Raw genomic sequence first — 13,976 nt, 5'->3', positions numbered from 1 at the left:
CAGCCACAGAACTCAGCTGCCTCAATTTTCTGCATAGGTAGTGAGAAAGTCCTGTGTCTAGTCTCACTTTGGTCCCTCTTGCTGCTGTACTGGTTCCATCTTGGAGAAGTCAGAGATCAAAGTTCACCTGTGCACCCTTGGAGATTTGCAAACCATGACTCTGCCCACCTCAAAACTATCTTTTTCAGAGGTAGTTTCTCCCAAACTTGCCTCCAGCCTCTCTTCCAGTTGAAGGGCAGCAGAGAGGAGGATTAAGACAGTAGGAAGAGGGAAAACAGGGAGGCAACTGCCCTCCAAGGCACTTATTTTGTGCCAACGACATGCATTACGGTATTACATTCTCACGGTAACTGCATCAGGTAAGAATTATCAGCTCCATTTTACAGATGAGGAAATTGGGGCTTGGAGAGGCTATCAAACAATTAGTGGCTAGAGCTGGGACTCTACCTGGTGGACTCCAAAGCTCTTTTCATTCCACCATGCTGTGTGCTCAGTAGGCAGAGTTCGCCAGGGTGTCTTGGGAAAACTGAGGAAGGAGGCAAGAGTTAGTGCTGCTTTCTAGAGTTGGGGTTTCAAGCCTTCTTATCATCCATTCTCTACCAGCAAATTAGCCTCTTAACCCTTGCTATCTTACACTGGAGCTACTGGCCTGGGGGTGCTGCGAAATATCTCAACTCCAGCAGGCGGCACTGTGAACCAGACACCAGCCCAGCGTGGACGGCGCGCGGGAAAACCCGCGAGGTGGAGCCACATGGAGCAGCCAGGGAACCACATGTGGGGGCGTGGCCACCTGGAAGAGGGCGTGTCTGTTATGCAAGAACCGCCCATCATTTCAGGCCTCCCCTCCCGGTGGGCGTGCCCCGAATTCTCTCCCCGAGAGACACGCGTGGGCCGCTCCCCTCTGGGAGGAGGGCTGCCCAGAGGGGTGCGGGTGTCGCTAGCGGCCCCTCCCCGTGTGGGGCCACGTGGCGGGTGCGGGCCGAACCCGAGGGGAAGAACCTGGCCCGTGGGGAGGTGGCGGGGGGGTACCGAAGCGGCGCTGAGCGGAGCCGAGAGCTACGGGGTTCGGAGCAGAGGCGGCCACAGCGGCAGCGGCAGTAAGAGGGAGGGGAGGAGGCAGGCGGGCGCATGGGGCGCCCCGGCCCCTCCAGCAGCGCGCCCCCTCCGGCCCGGCCGCGCTGAAAGCTACCCAGCGCCGCGCCTTGAACCCACGCCCCGGGGCCATGCCGGTCATGAAGGGGTTGCTGGCCCCGCAAAACACCTTCCTGGACACCATCGCCACCCGTTTTGACGGAACGCGTGAGTGGGACGGAGGTCGGGGCTTGGGGTTCAAGCTGGGGGCCAAGCCTCCTCGAGGCCGACTCGGGTCTCCTGGACGTGGTGAGACCCGAGGCTAGGGGAAAGAATGGAGTTGAGGGTCTAGGAACTCCCAAAGCCGCGGTGCAGGAACAGGGCAGGGAGTGCCCTGCGAGGGGAGGAGGGGAAAGGGCCGAGAGCATGGGGTCCAAGGTTAGGGGGTGTGACTAGAGGCAGAAGAGGCTCTTTGTGCGGCAGAGCGGAGGAGGGTCCTTGGGAGCCGCCCACTCTCGGGCAGAGCTATGCTGGGGGCGTGTATGGGGGTATCCGAGACACAGAAGTGGGACAAAGTGGCCGGGCGTTCTGGGGACTCCAGCTCCCACTGCCTCTAGAAAAAAAGGAGAAAAGATCAGACTTCAGCAGGACCTAGTTTGGATTGAGGTAGCGCGCCCCCAAATCGTGGGGCGTCAGTGTTTAAGGTGGGTGAGGCAGGAGGAGGGGAGAGGTCTGTGCAATGGTAGGAACTCCCGGCTCGCCCAACGCAGCTTGGGTTTCAGGTTCAGCACCTTGGACAGCCGCATCACTCCTTCCCCGCCTCTTCTCCCGCCATTCCCTCTTCCCACTCTGGAGCCCAGAGATTCCCCGCCCTCACCTCCCCCAACCCTGCCATTCCCTCAGGAACCCTGGCCGGGATCTGGAGGGTGAGGGAGCGGTACCCGAGGGCGGAAACTGAGCCGCGGGGCCCTATCCGCTTCCTCCCCCCTTGTTTCCATAGCGCCCATCACCGGGGCAACAGGCCCTGGGATGGAAGAAGGAGGCTGTGCCCAGAGCCCAGTGCCTCCCAGGCACCTTCAGTGTCCCCATTAGCCTCCCTGCCCCCAGACAGTCATCCCTCCTAGAGCACCAGGACTAGTTGTGTCACAGGCCCCACCTCTTAGCTGAGTCTCTGTCCCTGAATGGCCCACAGGAGACCCCTGGCCTCCCCCCAATTGAGCTGAAGGAAGACAGCTCGGGTTCTGCTGCTGGAGGGTGCTGGAGCTATATGCTCAATGCCCTCTCCCGTTAGACTTTGAGCACTGGGGCAGATCCCCCGAAAGCAGCTAAAGAATGCTAAAAAGTGGACCTTTCCTGGAAGGCAGGGAAAGAGGACACCACTCATCACAGTCTGCCCCCACACTAAGGAGATCTGTGAGTTTGGATAACCTCTGCCTTTTGGTTTCCTATCAATAAAATAGGTGTGGTGTCATCAGAATCTCTGCCCTGCTTACTCTGTAATAGGAAGAAAGCCAAGCGAATGTGGGGGAACAATTTCACCTTCTCAGAGTAGCACTTACTATGTGCTAGGACTTGTTCTCCCCAAGTTAGCTCATGTAACTCTCACAACGACCATGTGAGGAAGGCCTATTGTACCCAACTTTGCAAATAAAGAAAGCTCAGGCACAGAAGAGGTCATCAACTTGCCCAAAGTCACACAGTCAGTAAGTGGCAGTGGAGGGTTGCAGGAGCCCAGGCTCTTACTCACCATGCTATGCTGCCTTCTACAGTGACCGCTCACCAGTTGGAAGGCAGGGGGATGGATGGCATGACCTCCTGGGGTCCTTCTCAACTCCCCGTTAGACCCTGCTTAAGTCCTGTCTTAAGTTCTTGTCTCTTTGCTCTATCTTTTCCTATTCTCAATTCAGAATATCCCAAAGTGGGGTCAGGAGCAACATGGAAACCTGGGAAGCTTCTGGCCCTGTGACTTCTAACCCCAACTTAAGGGAGGTGCTGTCCACCTGGAAGCTAGCTCGCCTCGCAGCCTTGACCTGACCTTGACCTCACCTTGACCTCTTCTTCCCACAGACAGCAACTTCCTGCTAGCCAACGCACAGGGTCCACGGGGCTTTCCCATCGTCTACTGCTCTGACGGCTTCTGCGAGCTCACAGGCTACGGTCGCACCGAAGTCATGCAGAAGACCTGCAGCTGCCGTTTCCTCTATGGCCCAGAGACCAGTGAGCCAGCCCTGCAGCGTCTGCACAAAGCCCTGGAGGGCCACCAGGAGCACCGCGCTGAAATCTGTTTCTACCGCAAGGATGGTGAGGGGGCCCACCCCACCCTGCAGCCCTGCCTAGGCCTCTAGCCTTATCCAGAGGGCACTGGGCACAGTAGGAGTCTGAGTGCTTGTCCCCACACTGCCACAAGCTGACTGTGACGGCGCGTATCCCTGACCTCTCTGGTCCTGGGTTCCCCTATCTGAAAGATGAAGGAGACGGCTGACAGAATCTCTGAGGTTCCTTTCTGCTCTTGCTTTGCCAAGCTCTTAACTATGTATAGGAGGATGAGGGGGATGAGGAGAAAGGCATGCCACGGGACTGCCCATGCTCCTCCCTCCCTCTCTCGATGCCTACAGGCTCGGCCTTTTGGTGCCTCCTGGACATGATGCCCATCAAGAATGAGATGGGGGAGGTCGTGCTGTTCCTCTTTTCCTTCAAGGATATCACTCAGAGTGGAAGCCCAGGACTTGGCCCCCAAGGAGGCCGCAGGGACAGTAATCATGGTAACGGCAAGTCTGGATGGGCAGTGTGAATGGTCAGAAGCCCTCGCCTACCCAGTCGCATGGGATGTGCCCCAACATATCTCTGCACCTTTCTTCCCAACAGAAAACTCCTTTGGTAGAAGGGGAGCCACCTGGAAATTTCGGTCTGCCAGAAGACGGAGCCGTACTGTCCTACACCGACTGACCGGCCACTTTGGCCGCCGGGGCCAGGGAGGCATGAAGGCCAATAATGTGAGTCCCACCCCCAACCCAACATCTCCCAAGTCCTCCAGCCTTGATTCGGAGGCACCCCTGCCACTGTCTCCCTGCTTCCCTGTTTGTCTGGTGTCCCTCCTTGGCTTGCTCCTCTGCCCACCCATTTCCCATACACTACTCTCTGCTCCATCCTGTATCCTCCCCTCACATCCTTCTATCCCTCACTCCCTCACTCCCTTAGGTGATTGACATTACTTTGCTTCGATGATGTCACATTGCTCCAGCAGCAATGACCTCACCTGCCCGGGGATGATAGGGTTATACCATGAGTGGTGAAATCGCAAGCTGCTATAGTTCTAGGGAGAAAGCCCTCATTGCAGGCCTGGCATCTAGACCTGTGTACCACCTCCTAGGATCGTGACCAAGCCAGGGGATTGAGTCCCCAACCCTCTGTTAGGGATACAGGGAATGCGGTGGGCTATGGGAGCCTCTGCTTCCTGCTGGGATATGCCCAGCCCCCACTGGGCCTCCAGAATCCAAGAGGAACTTAAGGGAGAAGTTTGTGATCCCTCAAGCTAGGGCATGTGCCAATTTGTCATAGTCTTCTTCTCAAGTAGGATGAGTGTTGGGCCAGGCACAGTGGCTCATGCCTGTAATCCCAGCACTTTGGGAGGCCAAGGCAGGAGGATTGCTTGAGGCCAGGAGTTCTAGACCAGCCTGGACAACATAGTGAGACTCCTTGTCTAAAAAAAAAATAATTAAAAATTATCTGGAGGCCAGGTGCAGTGGCTGACGCCTGTAATCCCAGCACTTTGGGAGGCTGAGGCAGTCAGATCACCTGAGGTCAGGAGTTCAAGACCAGCCTGACCAACATGGAGAAACCCCATCTCTACTAAAAATACAAAGTTAGCCGGGTGTGGTGGCACATGCCTGTAATTCCAGCTACTTGGAAGGCTGAGGCAGGAGAATCACTTGGACCCGGGAGCCAGAGGTTGCGGTGAGCCGAGATCACGCCATTGCACTCCAGCCTGGGCAACAAGAGTGAAATTGTCTCAAAAAAAAAAAAAAAAAAGTATTAGGTATGGTAGTGCATACCTGTGGTCCCAGCTACTCTGGAGCCTGAGGCAGGAGGATCGCTTGAGCCCAGGAGTTTAAGGCTGCAGTAAGTTATGATGGTACCACTGCACTCCAGCCTGGGCACAGAGGGAGACCTTGTCCCTAAACTTAAAAAGTTTAAAATCAAGTTGGGTGAGTGTCAAGCCTTATAAATACCCCTGACAAGCCATGATTGGTTCAAACAGGGGCCTGGGGCCGGGCACAGTGGCTCACGCCTGTAATCCTAGCACTTTGGGAGGCTGAGGTGGGTGGATCACCTGAGATCAGGAGTTTGAGACCAGCCTGGCCAACATGGTGAAAACCCGTCTCTACTAAAAATACAAAAAGTAATCAGGTGTGGTGGCATGCTCCTGTAGTCCCAGCTATTCAGGAGGCTGTGGCAGGAGAAATGTTTGAACCCAGGAGGCAGAGATTGCAGTGAGCCGAGATTGTGCCACTGCACTCCAACCTGGGCAAAGAGCAAGACCCCATCTCAGAAAAAAAAAAAAAAAGAAAGGAGGGGGCCTGGAAAGTATTTGGCAGGAGAAGAGAATGTCAGGTGTCAGCCTCTGTGCCCCTCTCCTGGCCTTCTATCTCCTTTCATTCATGGTCGAAAGTGCCTTTGCAGTGTCCACCCGTCCCCTTTCCCCATCCCCTGCCTTTCCCACCCGCCATCTTGGCTCCTCTTTCCCTCAAGTGTCCCCAACTGCCACCCCTCTCCCCTTAGAACGTGTTTGAGCCAAAGCCATCAGTGCCCGAGTACAAGGTGGCCTCCGTGGGGGGGTCTCGCTGCCTCCTCCTCCACTACAGCGTCCCCAAGGCCATCTGGGACGGCCTTATCCTCCTTGCTACCTTCTACGTTGCGGTCACCGTCCCCTACAACGTCTGTTTCTCGGGTGATGATGACACCCCCATCACTTCGCGACACACCCTTGTCAGCGACATCGCCGTGGAGATGCTCTTCATCCTGGGTCAGAGCCTCTGCCTCACCCACCCTGGCGGGTTGGCTGGGGGAATCCACTTGGCCAAGCTTCACCCACTCCTGGGGCCCGCATGACCCAGGCATTCAGAGCCCCTCACTTCCTGCATCTTTAAGTCCCAATGGCCCATGTGTCCTGCTTCCTGCAGCCTTCAGCCTTGTGACCTATCTTCCCTAAGGACCAGCCAGAAGCCCAATCCATCTCTCCATGCCTGCCTCCTCCTCCAGTCTGGGTCTCCAAAGCTTGTTCCCAGCTTTTTTGGTTTCTTGACCCCTTGGCCAAGGCCCCCCAGTAATAGCCTCTTGCACCCCCAGATATCATCCTGAACTTCCGCACCACCTATGTGTCCCAGTCCGGCCAGGTAATCTCTGCTCCTCGTTCCATTGGCCTCCACTACCTGGCCACCTGGTTCTTCATCGACCTTATTGCTGCTCTGCCCTTTGACCTGCTTTACGTCTTCAACATCACCGTGGTGAGTGACCTCCATCCCACCACCCAGTCCAACCTCCCACCTTCAGCACAGCATCTTCCAGGAAGGGACTGACCCCAAACCCAGATATGCCCCTTCCCATCAATCCATCTGCAGATATTTATCAGGCACCTGCTCTGGGCATAGCTGTGTGCTAGGTACCGGGAGGATCCCGGAGGGTCTGTGATCCTGGGGAGCTCAGCTCACAATCTTTGAGGGAAGCTGAGACAAATGAAAAGCTAACTATGGCTACCAAGGCGGCATTGGTCTGATGCCAAATGAGTGGTACTTTTCACTTTTTTATTTAACAAACAACTGATGAGCATTTAGCTGTCTGCAAAGCACAGTGTGGGGCATGGCCACTGTGGGGAAAGGGAACAAGGATTCAGCCTCTAAACAGCTAAACTGGTGAGGGGGCAGGAATACTGCAGAGCACAGCAGGGACAGAAGAGGTGAATGGGGGTGGAAGATGGGGCCCGGGTATGCTACCGAGGGGTTGGGCTGACCTTGGAGTTCCAGGCTGGAACATGAGTGTGTGTTAAAATGATCTGAAGTCTGGCCAGCACCTGGGAAGCAAAAGCGTACTTGCTGGGCAGAGGCTGGAGGGGTCTGGGAAGGTTTCCTGAGGGAGGCGGGAGTATAGCTAGACCTTAAAGGGTGAGTAGGATTTAGCTGGCAGGAGACGAGGACAGCAAGCATTTGGGGGAGCATAGTAAACCTAGACAAGAAGGTAGAGGCTGTGGGTGAATTCAGAGGCAAAGAATGCCAGGACCTGAGTCCTCACAGATCCCTGGGGACACTCTGGAGGTGCCCTGAGTGGTCATCTGTAGCCCCAGCCAGCAGATAGTAGGTCTTCTCAAGTCCAGGGTGGGGCAGTGCTACCCTGTGTCCCCAGGCCCCCTTGGGTGTGGGGCGGGGAAGTGGGGAGCAGTTTCCTTGTGTGCTCTCTCCCTGCACTCAGCTATAGCAGGAAACCACCTACACGCAGCTGAATTTAACTAGCCGCCAACGGGCTGTGGGCCTCCTTTCCTGGCTGTGCACACGTGTGTGCGCGCTCCCACACACGTGCATGTGTGTACGTCTGCCTCGAGGCTCTGACCATTCTGAGAAGATCTCCCCACCCCTCCCCAGGAGTGCGCCCACCCCTCTATGCCCACTAGGCACCATCAGCTGGGGAGTGGGAGACTGCAGAGAGCCCCCTGCCCCTCCTCTCAGGTCCCTTTGGGAGCACGTTACAGTTCACTACATTCTTTCACACATCCTCACATGGGAGCCCCACGGGAACCCTTCAGGGCAGATCCTTATCCTTTTTCAGAGGTAGGTACAGAGGCTCAGAGAGGTTCAGTGACTTGCTGAAGGTCACATAGCCAGCAGGGGCAGGCAGGAGATTAGAACCAGGTCTCCCCACCCTGGGCAACAGGTGAAACCCTGTCTCTACTAAAACACAAAAAATTAGCCGGGTATAGTGGCGTGTACCTGTAGTCCCAGCCACTTGGGAGGCTGAGGCATAAGCATCGCTTGAGTCCCAGAGGCAGAGGTTGCAGTGAGCCAAGATCGCTCCACTGCACTCTAGCTTGGCCGGACGCGGTAGATCATGTCTGTAATCCCAGCACTTTGGGAGGTCGAGGCGGGCGGATCACGAGGTCAGGGATTGAGACCATCCTGGCTAACATGGTGAAACCCCGTCTCTACTAAAAATACAAAAAATTAGCCGGGCGTGGTGGGTGCCTGTAGTCCCAGCTACTCAGGAGGCTGAGACAGGAGAATGGCGTGAACCCGGGAGGTGGAGCTTGCAGTGAGCCGAGATTGCGCCGCTGGACTCCAGCCTGGGCGACAGAGACTCCGTCTCAAAAAAAAAAAAAAAAAAAAAAGAAAAGAAAAGAAAGAAAGAATCGGTTCTCTAAACTTCCAGTCTAGTATTTTTTCCAACATACCACCTTGCTTCCCAGGTAACCAGGGCCCCTGAGTGGATGGTCTGATGAGATGAGGAATACCACTGGGGGCCAGAGAGAGGTAGGGCGGAGACAGAAGATGAGCAGGCACTGGCAGAGCTGCAAACTTGAAGGAGCTAGGCCTGGATATTCTAGTCCAAAGAGAATGAGAGGAGTATCCCCAAGAGAGTGGGGCCCAAGGGCAGTTGACTGAGGGAAGCCCTGAAGAACTCAAGCTTGCAGTCAAGTGCTCTGGGAGCTGGGGATAGGCATTAAACCCTGGCGAGGGTCCATGTGGAGGAATCAGAGCCACCTCCTTTCCAGTTCCTTCACCTAAAATTAGAGAAAAATTGCACGAGATGGTACGGGAGCAGTGTAGGACCAGGGCTATGGGAATTGTTCCTGGAGGTCCAGGAAGGGGCAGTGAGGGGCTTTCATTCCAAGTTCCCCAGGCACTGCCCCAGAGCTTCCAGTCCTAGCTGCCATGCTGCTCCCACCCAGAAGATAAGCCTTCCCCATCTCCAAGATTGAAGGGCTGATCAATATTGATAACCACAATGCAGATGGTACTTGGGGTAATATTAGTGAATATGGGACACTTACTAGGTACCATTATCTCCATCAACCCCTAGCACAGCCCAGGCTCCCTCAGTCCCTGCTCTCCTGCCCCTCAACTCTTCTGCTTGACTCTTCATCTGCAGCTGATCCGCAAGAGGAAGTGTCCATAAACCTCCCCCAGCCCTCAAGTCCTTGCCTGTCCCCACTCCACTATGCTTCTCCATGTCTTGAAGGGTGGTCCCCATCACAGTTGCTGCCGTCGCTACTGGGGCTCTGCAGAGACCATTGCCTATCCCCTGACTCTGTCCAGGGCTGGCTCCCCTACCATCTCCCAGTGCTTAGTGGCCCTAGAGCACAAGGTGGACTGTGGTGTCAATTAGCCCAGATGCCCACCCTGAGTGCCAGCTCTATCATGTCCTTGGTCTGTGACCTTGAACAAGTCATTAGCCTCTCTGAGCCTTAGTTCATTCATCTGCAAATTGGGAATGATGATGATAATTGAACTAAAGGTACAATTGTGTGTGTGTGTGTGTGTGTGTGTGTGTGTATTGTTGAATAAGGATTACAAATGCTTAGCACAGTGCCTGGCTAAGCACATAGAATGTACTTACTAAGGCCAGGCACAGTGGCTCACCCTTGTAATCCCAGCACTTTGGGAGGCCAAGGTGGGTGGATCACGGGGTCAGGAGATCGAGACCATCCTGGCCAACGTAGTGAAACCCCATCTCTACTGAAAATACAAAAATTAGCTGGGGAGGGAGGCTGAGGCAGCCTTGAATCGCTTGAACCCGGGAGACAGAGGTTGCAGTGAGCTGAGATGGCGCCACTGCACTCCAGCCTGGCTACAGAGTGAGACTCTGTCTCAAAAAAAAAAAAAGAAAAGAAAAGAAAATAATTACTAAGCGTTAGCCACTGTTTGTTTTATTGTTATTATTCCCTCCCTGCTGCATTCCCTGGCCACTTTCTCAGGACAGCAAGGATGTCTTTCCTGTTGCGGCCTCCACTGGCTCCAGGGTGTCTGGTGGGAAGGCCCTGGGAGGGGACTCTGAGGGCTGGGAGGATGTGTGCCTGCTGACAGCCTCCCCCGCCACCCTCCCGCAGACCTCGCTGGTGCACCTGCTGAAGACAGTGCGGCTGCTGCGGCTGCTGCGGCTGCTGCAGAAGCTGGAGCGGTACTCTCAGTGCAGTGCTGTGGTGCTCACGCTGCTCATGTCGGTCTTTGCGCTCCTTGCCCACTGGATGGCCTGCATCTGGTATGTCATCGGGCGCCGGGAGATGGAGGCCAATGACCCGCTGCTCTGGGACATTGGTGAGCCACCGACCCCAGACTTTCACAGACCACCTGTCCACCTGTCCCATCCCCAAGCTGATGCCTCCACCAGTACCCACACCCCTCATCCCACATTCCTCTATCCATCCAACAAACATGCGTTGAGCTATTTCTGGATCAAGCACGGGGATATTGATTTGCAGACAAGGGCTCTGTTTTGGGAGGCTAGTGGGGGGAACTCACAGCTTAGCAGGGGAGCAAGACCAGTGATCGTGATCAAAGTACAATGCAGGAAACACTGATGGTGGAGGGGTGTGTTTCAGGCAGAAGGAGCAGCACGTGAAAAGTCCCTGAAAGAGCTTGGCATCTTTGCCCCCATTAATCCCTCTTTCTCCAGGCTTCATAGCCATGGGCCAGGAGACAGCCCCAGGCCCTTACAATCCCTCTGAAAGGCCTGTCAGATCCTGGGCATGGTCCCTGACACCTCCCGCTCCTTCACCCCACACCTAGCCCACCACATCAATACCACCTTTCAAATGTCCCTTGAATCTGACCTTTTCTCTCCATCCTGTCTGCCCCTTCCCAGTCCACTCCACCTCCCTTTCTCACCCAGGCCTGTGCAATAACCTCCCTGCTGATCTCCCGACCTCCTTCTCATCCCTCCCACAACCACCCTTCTCACCACAGCCAAATGGGTGTTCTAGGATTCAACGTTGACCTGCCACACTCCTGCTGCGATTCCTTCAGTGGCTTCCCACTGCCCTCCAAATGAAGTCCACACTCAGTGCACACCCTGGGCAGCCCTGTGCCCCCTCTCTCCCCAGCTGCCTTCCTGTTCTCCCATGCTCCCTGCGCCGCAGTCACACCAGCCTCTCCCCTGGACCCAGGACATACTGCTTTCTCATGCTGGGCCTGGAACATGTGGTTTCCCTCTCTGGCCTTCTCCCTCTTTTGTCTTCCCTCTCCACCTGGATGGATTTTCTGTTCCCTGCCTCACTTGGAACCAATGTTCCTTTGGTTCCATGTGTCTCAACCAAAATGCCGCGTCCTAAGGAGCATGCCTTCCAGGCACCACGTCCAGAACCCCCCAACTGCCAATAGGTTGGCTTTCCCTAACCTATTAGGATTCCTAACACACCCTATACAATACTTTGCTTCCAGGAGCTCACCCCCCACCTGTAATGATTTATGTCATGTCTCTTTTCCCTCCAGGCTATAGGTTCCACCAGGGCAGGGAGAGTGTTTGGCTCGTCAATTCCCCAACACTCTGTATACAGCAGGTGTACAATAAACTATTAGAAAGTTTCAGGAGCCTTTGAACAGTCAGCAGTGTAGTGAGTTGGTGGCCTTGGACTGCAACTGTAACCAGTGCACCATGGGGAGGCACAGGCCCAGACCGTTCCCCACAGTTCCTGTGCCAACCTGTGTATAAATACTTGCCGAAGGTCAAGCACAGGTGGCTCAGGGAACCCTGGTTCTCCACCGCTGGCACAGCCAGGGCTCCCTGCATCCGTCCACCCTGCAGGCTGGTTGCACGAGCTGGGCAAGCGTCTGGAGGTGCCCTACGTCAATGGCTCAGTGGGCGGCCCATCGCGGCGCAGCGCCTACATTGCGGCACTGTACTTCACTCTAAGCAGCCTTACCAGCGTAGGCTTTGGCAACGTGTGTGCCAACACCGACGCCGAGAAGATCTTCTCCATCTGCACGATGCTCATAGGCGGTGAGGCCAGACCTGCCACGCCTCAGTGGGGCCCTGCGAAGCCCAGCGTGCACAGGGAAACTGAGGCCCAGAGAGGGCAAGGCATCTGCCCGAGGTGTCTACCCAAGTCCAGACAGTCACGCATTCATTCATGGACGTTTCCTGAGTGCCCACTATGTGCTGGCCCTGGGGATGCCACAACTAGGCGTGGCCTCTTGCAAAAGGGATGGGAAACCCAGGTTCATGACCTAATGATGGGGAGGCCTGAGAGGAGCATGGGGTGTTACCCATCTCTGCACCACTCCCTATTCCCCACCCCTAGTCTAGTGCCTGGCACCTAGTAGGCACACAGGAGCCCACTGGCTCTTGGCCAGGACAGGGTGGGTTTGGAAGTTGGGGAGGTGGCCATAGGGGTGGCGGGTCCTGACCAGCCCGCTGTTGCTGCTCCAGCCCTGATGCACGCTGTGGTGTTCGGGAACGTGACAGCCATCATCCAGCGCATGTACTCGCGCCGCTCCCTCTACCACAGCCGCATGAAGGACCTCAAAGACTTCATCAGTGTGCACCGCCTGCCGCGGCCGCTCAAGCAGCGCATGCTCGAATACTTCCAGACCACGTGGGCCGTCAACAGCGGCATCGACGCCAACGAGGTAGTGCGCAGGGTCTCTCCTCTTGCCCTCGCCCTCCGCGTGGCCCTGCAGTGGGGTGGGGAAGGGGTCGCTGCCCCTCTGGCTTAAAATGGAGGCAGGCCGAGTGCGGCGGCTCATACCTGTAATCCCAGCATTTTGGGAGGCTGAGGCGGGTGGCTCACTTGAGGTCAGGAGTTGAAGACCAGCCTGGGCAACATGGTGAAACCCTGTCTGCTAAAAATACGAAAATTAGTCAGCTGTGGTGGTGCACGCCTGTAATCCCAGCTACTCGGGAGGCTGAGGCACGAGAATCACTTGAACCAGGGAGGCAGAGGCTGCAGTGAGCCAAGATCATGCCAGTGCACTCCAGCCTGGGTGACAGAGCTAGACTCTGTCTCAAAACAATAAAATAAAATAAAATGGAGGCACTGGGCATGGTGGCTCACGCCTGTAATCCAAGCACTTTGGGAGGCCGAGGCGGGCGGATCACAAGGTCAGGAGATTGAGGCCATCCTGGCTAACACGGTGAAACCCCGTCTCTACTAAAAATACAAAAAATTAGCTGGGCATGGCAGCGTGCACCTGTAGTCCCAGCTACTCAGGAGGCTGAGGCAGGAGAATGGTGTGAACCCAGGAGGCGGAGCTTGCAATAAGCCGAGACTGCACCACTGCACTCCAGCCTGGGCAACAGAGCGAGACTCTGTCTCAATAAATATATATATAAATAAAAAATAGCCAGGTGTGGTGGCTCACGCCTGTAATCCCAGCACTTTGGGAGGCCGAGGTGGGCAGATCACGAGGTCAGGAGATCGAGACCATCCTGGCTAACATGGTGAAACCCCGTCTCTACTAAAAATGCAAAAAATTAGCCGGGCGAGGTGGCAGGCGCCTGTAGTCCCAGCTACTCGGGAGGCTGAGGTAGGAGAATGGTATGAACCCGGGAGGCGGAGCTTGCAGTGAGCCAAGATCGGGCCACTGTACTCCGGCCTGGGCGATAGAGCAAGACTCTGTCTCAAAAAAAATAATAATGGCTGGGCGCGGTGGCTCAAGCCTGTAATCCCAGCACTTTGGGAGGCCGAGACGGGCGGATCACGAGGTCAGGAGATCGAGACCATCTGGCTAATACAGTGAAACCCCGTCTCTACTAAAAAATACAAAAAACTAGCCGGGCGACGACGTGGCAGGCGCCTGTAGTCCCAGCTACTTGGGAGGCTGAGGCAGGAGAATGGCGTGAACCTGGGAGGCGGAGCTTGCAGTGAGCTGAGATCCGGCCACTGCACTCCAGCCTGGGTGACAGAGCAAGACTCTGTCTCAAAA

The 13,976-nt window shown here is 55.7% G+C and overlaps 1 protein-coding gene across 1 annotated transcript in view; it reads left to right on the top strand.

Annotated features, from left to right (window-relative positions):
- Positions 1–1,223: 1,223 nt before the first annotated feature.
- KCNH4 (potassium voltage-gated channel subfamily H member 4) overlaps positions 1,224–13,976 on the top strand; it is a 27,693-nt gene continuing 14,940 nt past the window's right edge. The window contains exons 1-9 of the mRNA XM_023203926.1: positions 1,224–1,299; positions 3,139–3,372; positions 3,687–3,833; positions 3,937–4,064; positions 5,851–6,094; positions 6,418–6,575; positions 10,163–10,370; positions 11,857–12,051; positions 12,481–12,680. Coding sequence (XP_023059694.1) covers positions 1,224–1,299; positions 3,139–3,372; positions 3,687–3,833; positions 3,937–4,064; positions 5,851–6,094; positions 6,418–6,575; positions 10,163–10,370; positions 11,857–12,051; positions 12,481–12,680 — 1,590 coding nt within the window. The remainder of the gene's footprint in view (positions 1,300–3,138; positions 3,373–3,686; positions 3,834–3,936; positions 4,065–5,850; positions 6,095–6,417; positions 6,576–10,162; positions 10,371–11,856; positions 12,052–12,480; positions 12,681–13,976) is intronic.

Source organism: Piliocolobus tephrosceles, chromosome 16 (genome assembly GCF_002776525.5).
Source record: "Piliocolobus tephrosceles isolate RC106 chromosome 16, ASM277652v3, whole genome shotgun sequence".
Classification (NCBI taxonomy): Eukaryota; Metazoa; Chordata; class Mammalia; order Primates; family Cercopithecidae; genus Piliocolobus; species Piliocolobus tephrosceles.
The sequence above is the reverse complement of the archived record's forward strand: the minus strand, read 5'-3'. Positions and strand labels throughout refer to the sequence as shown.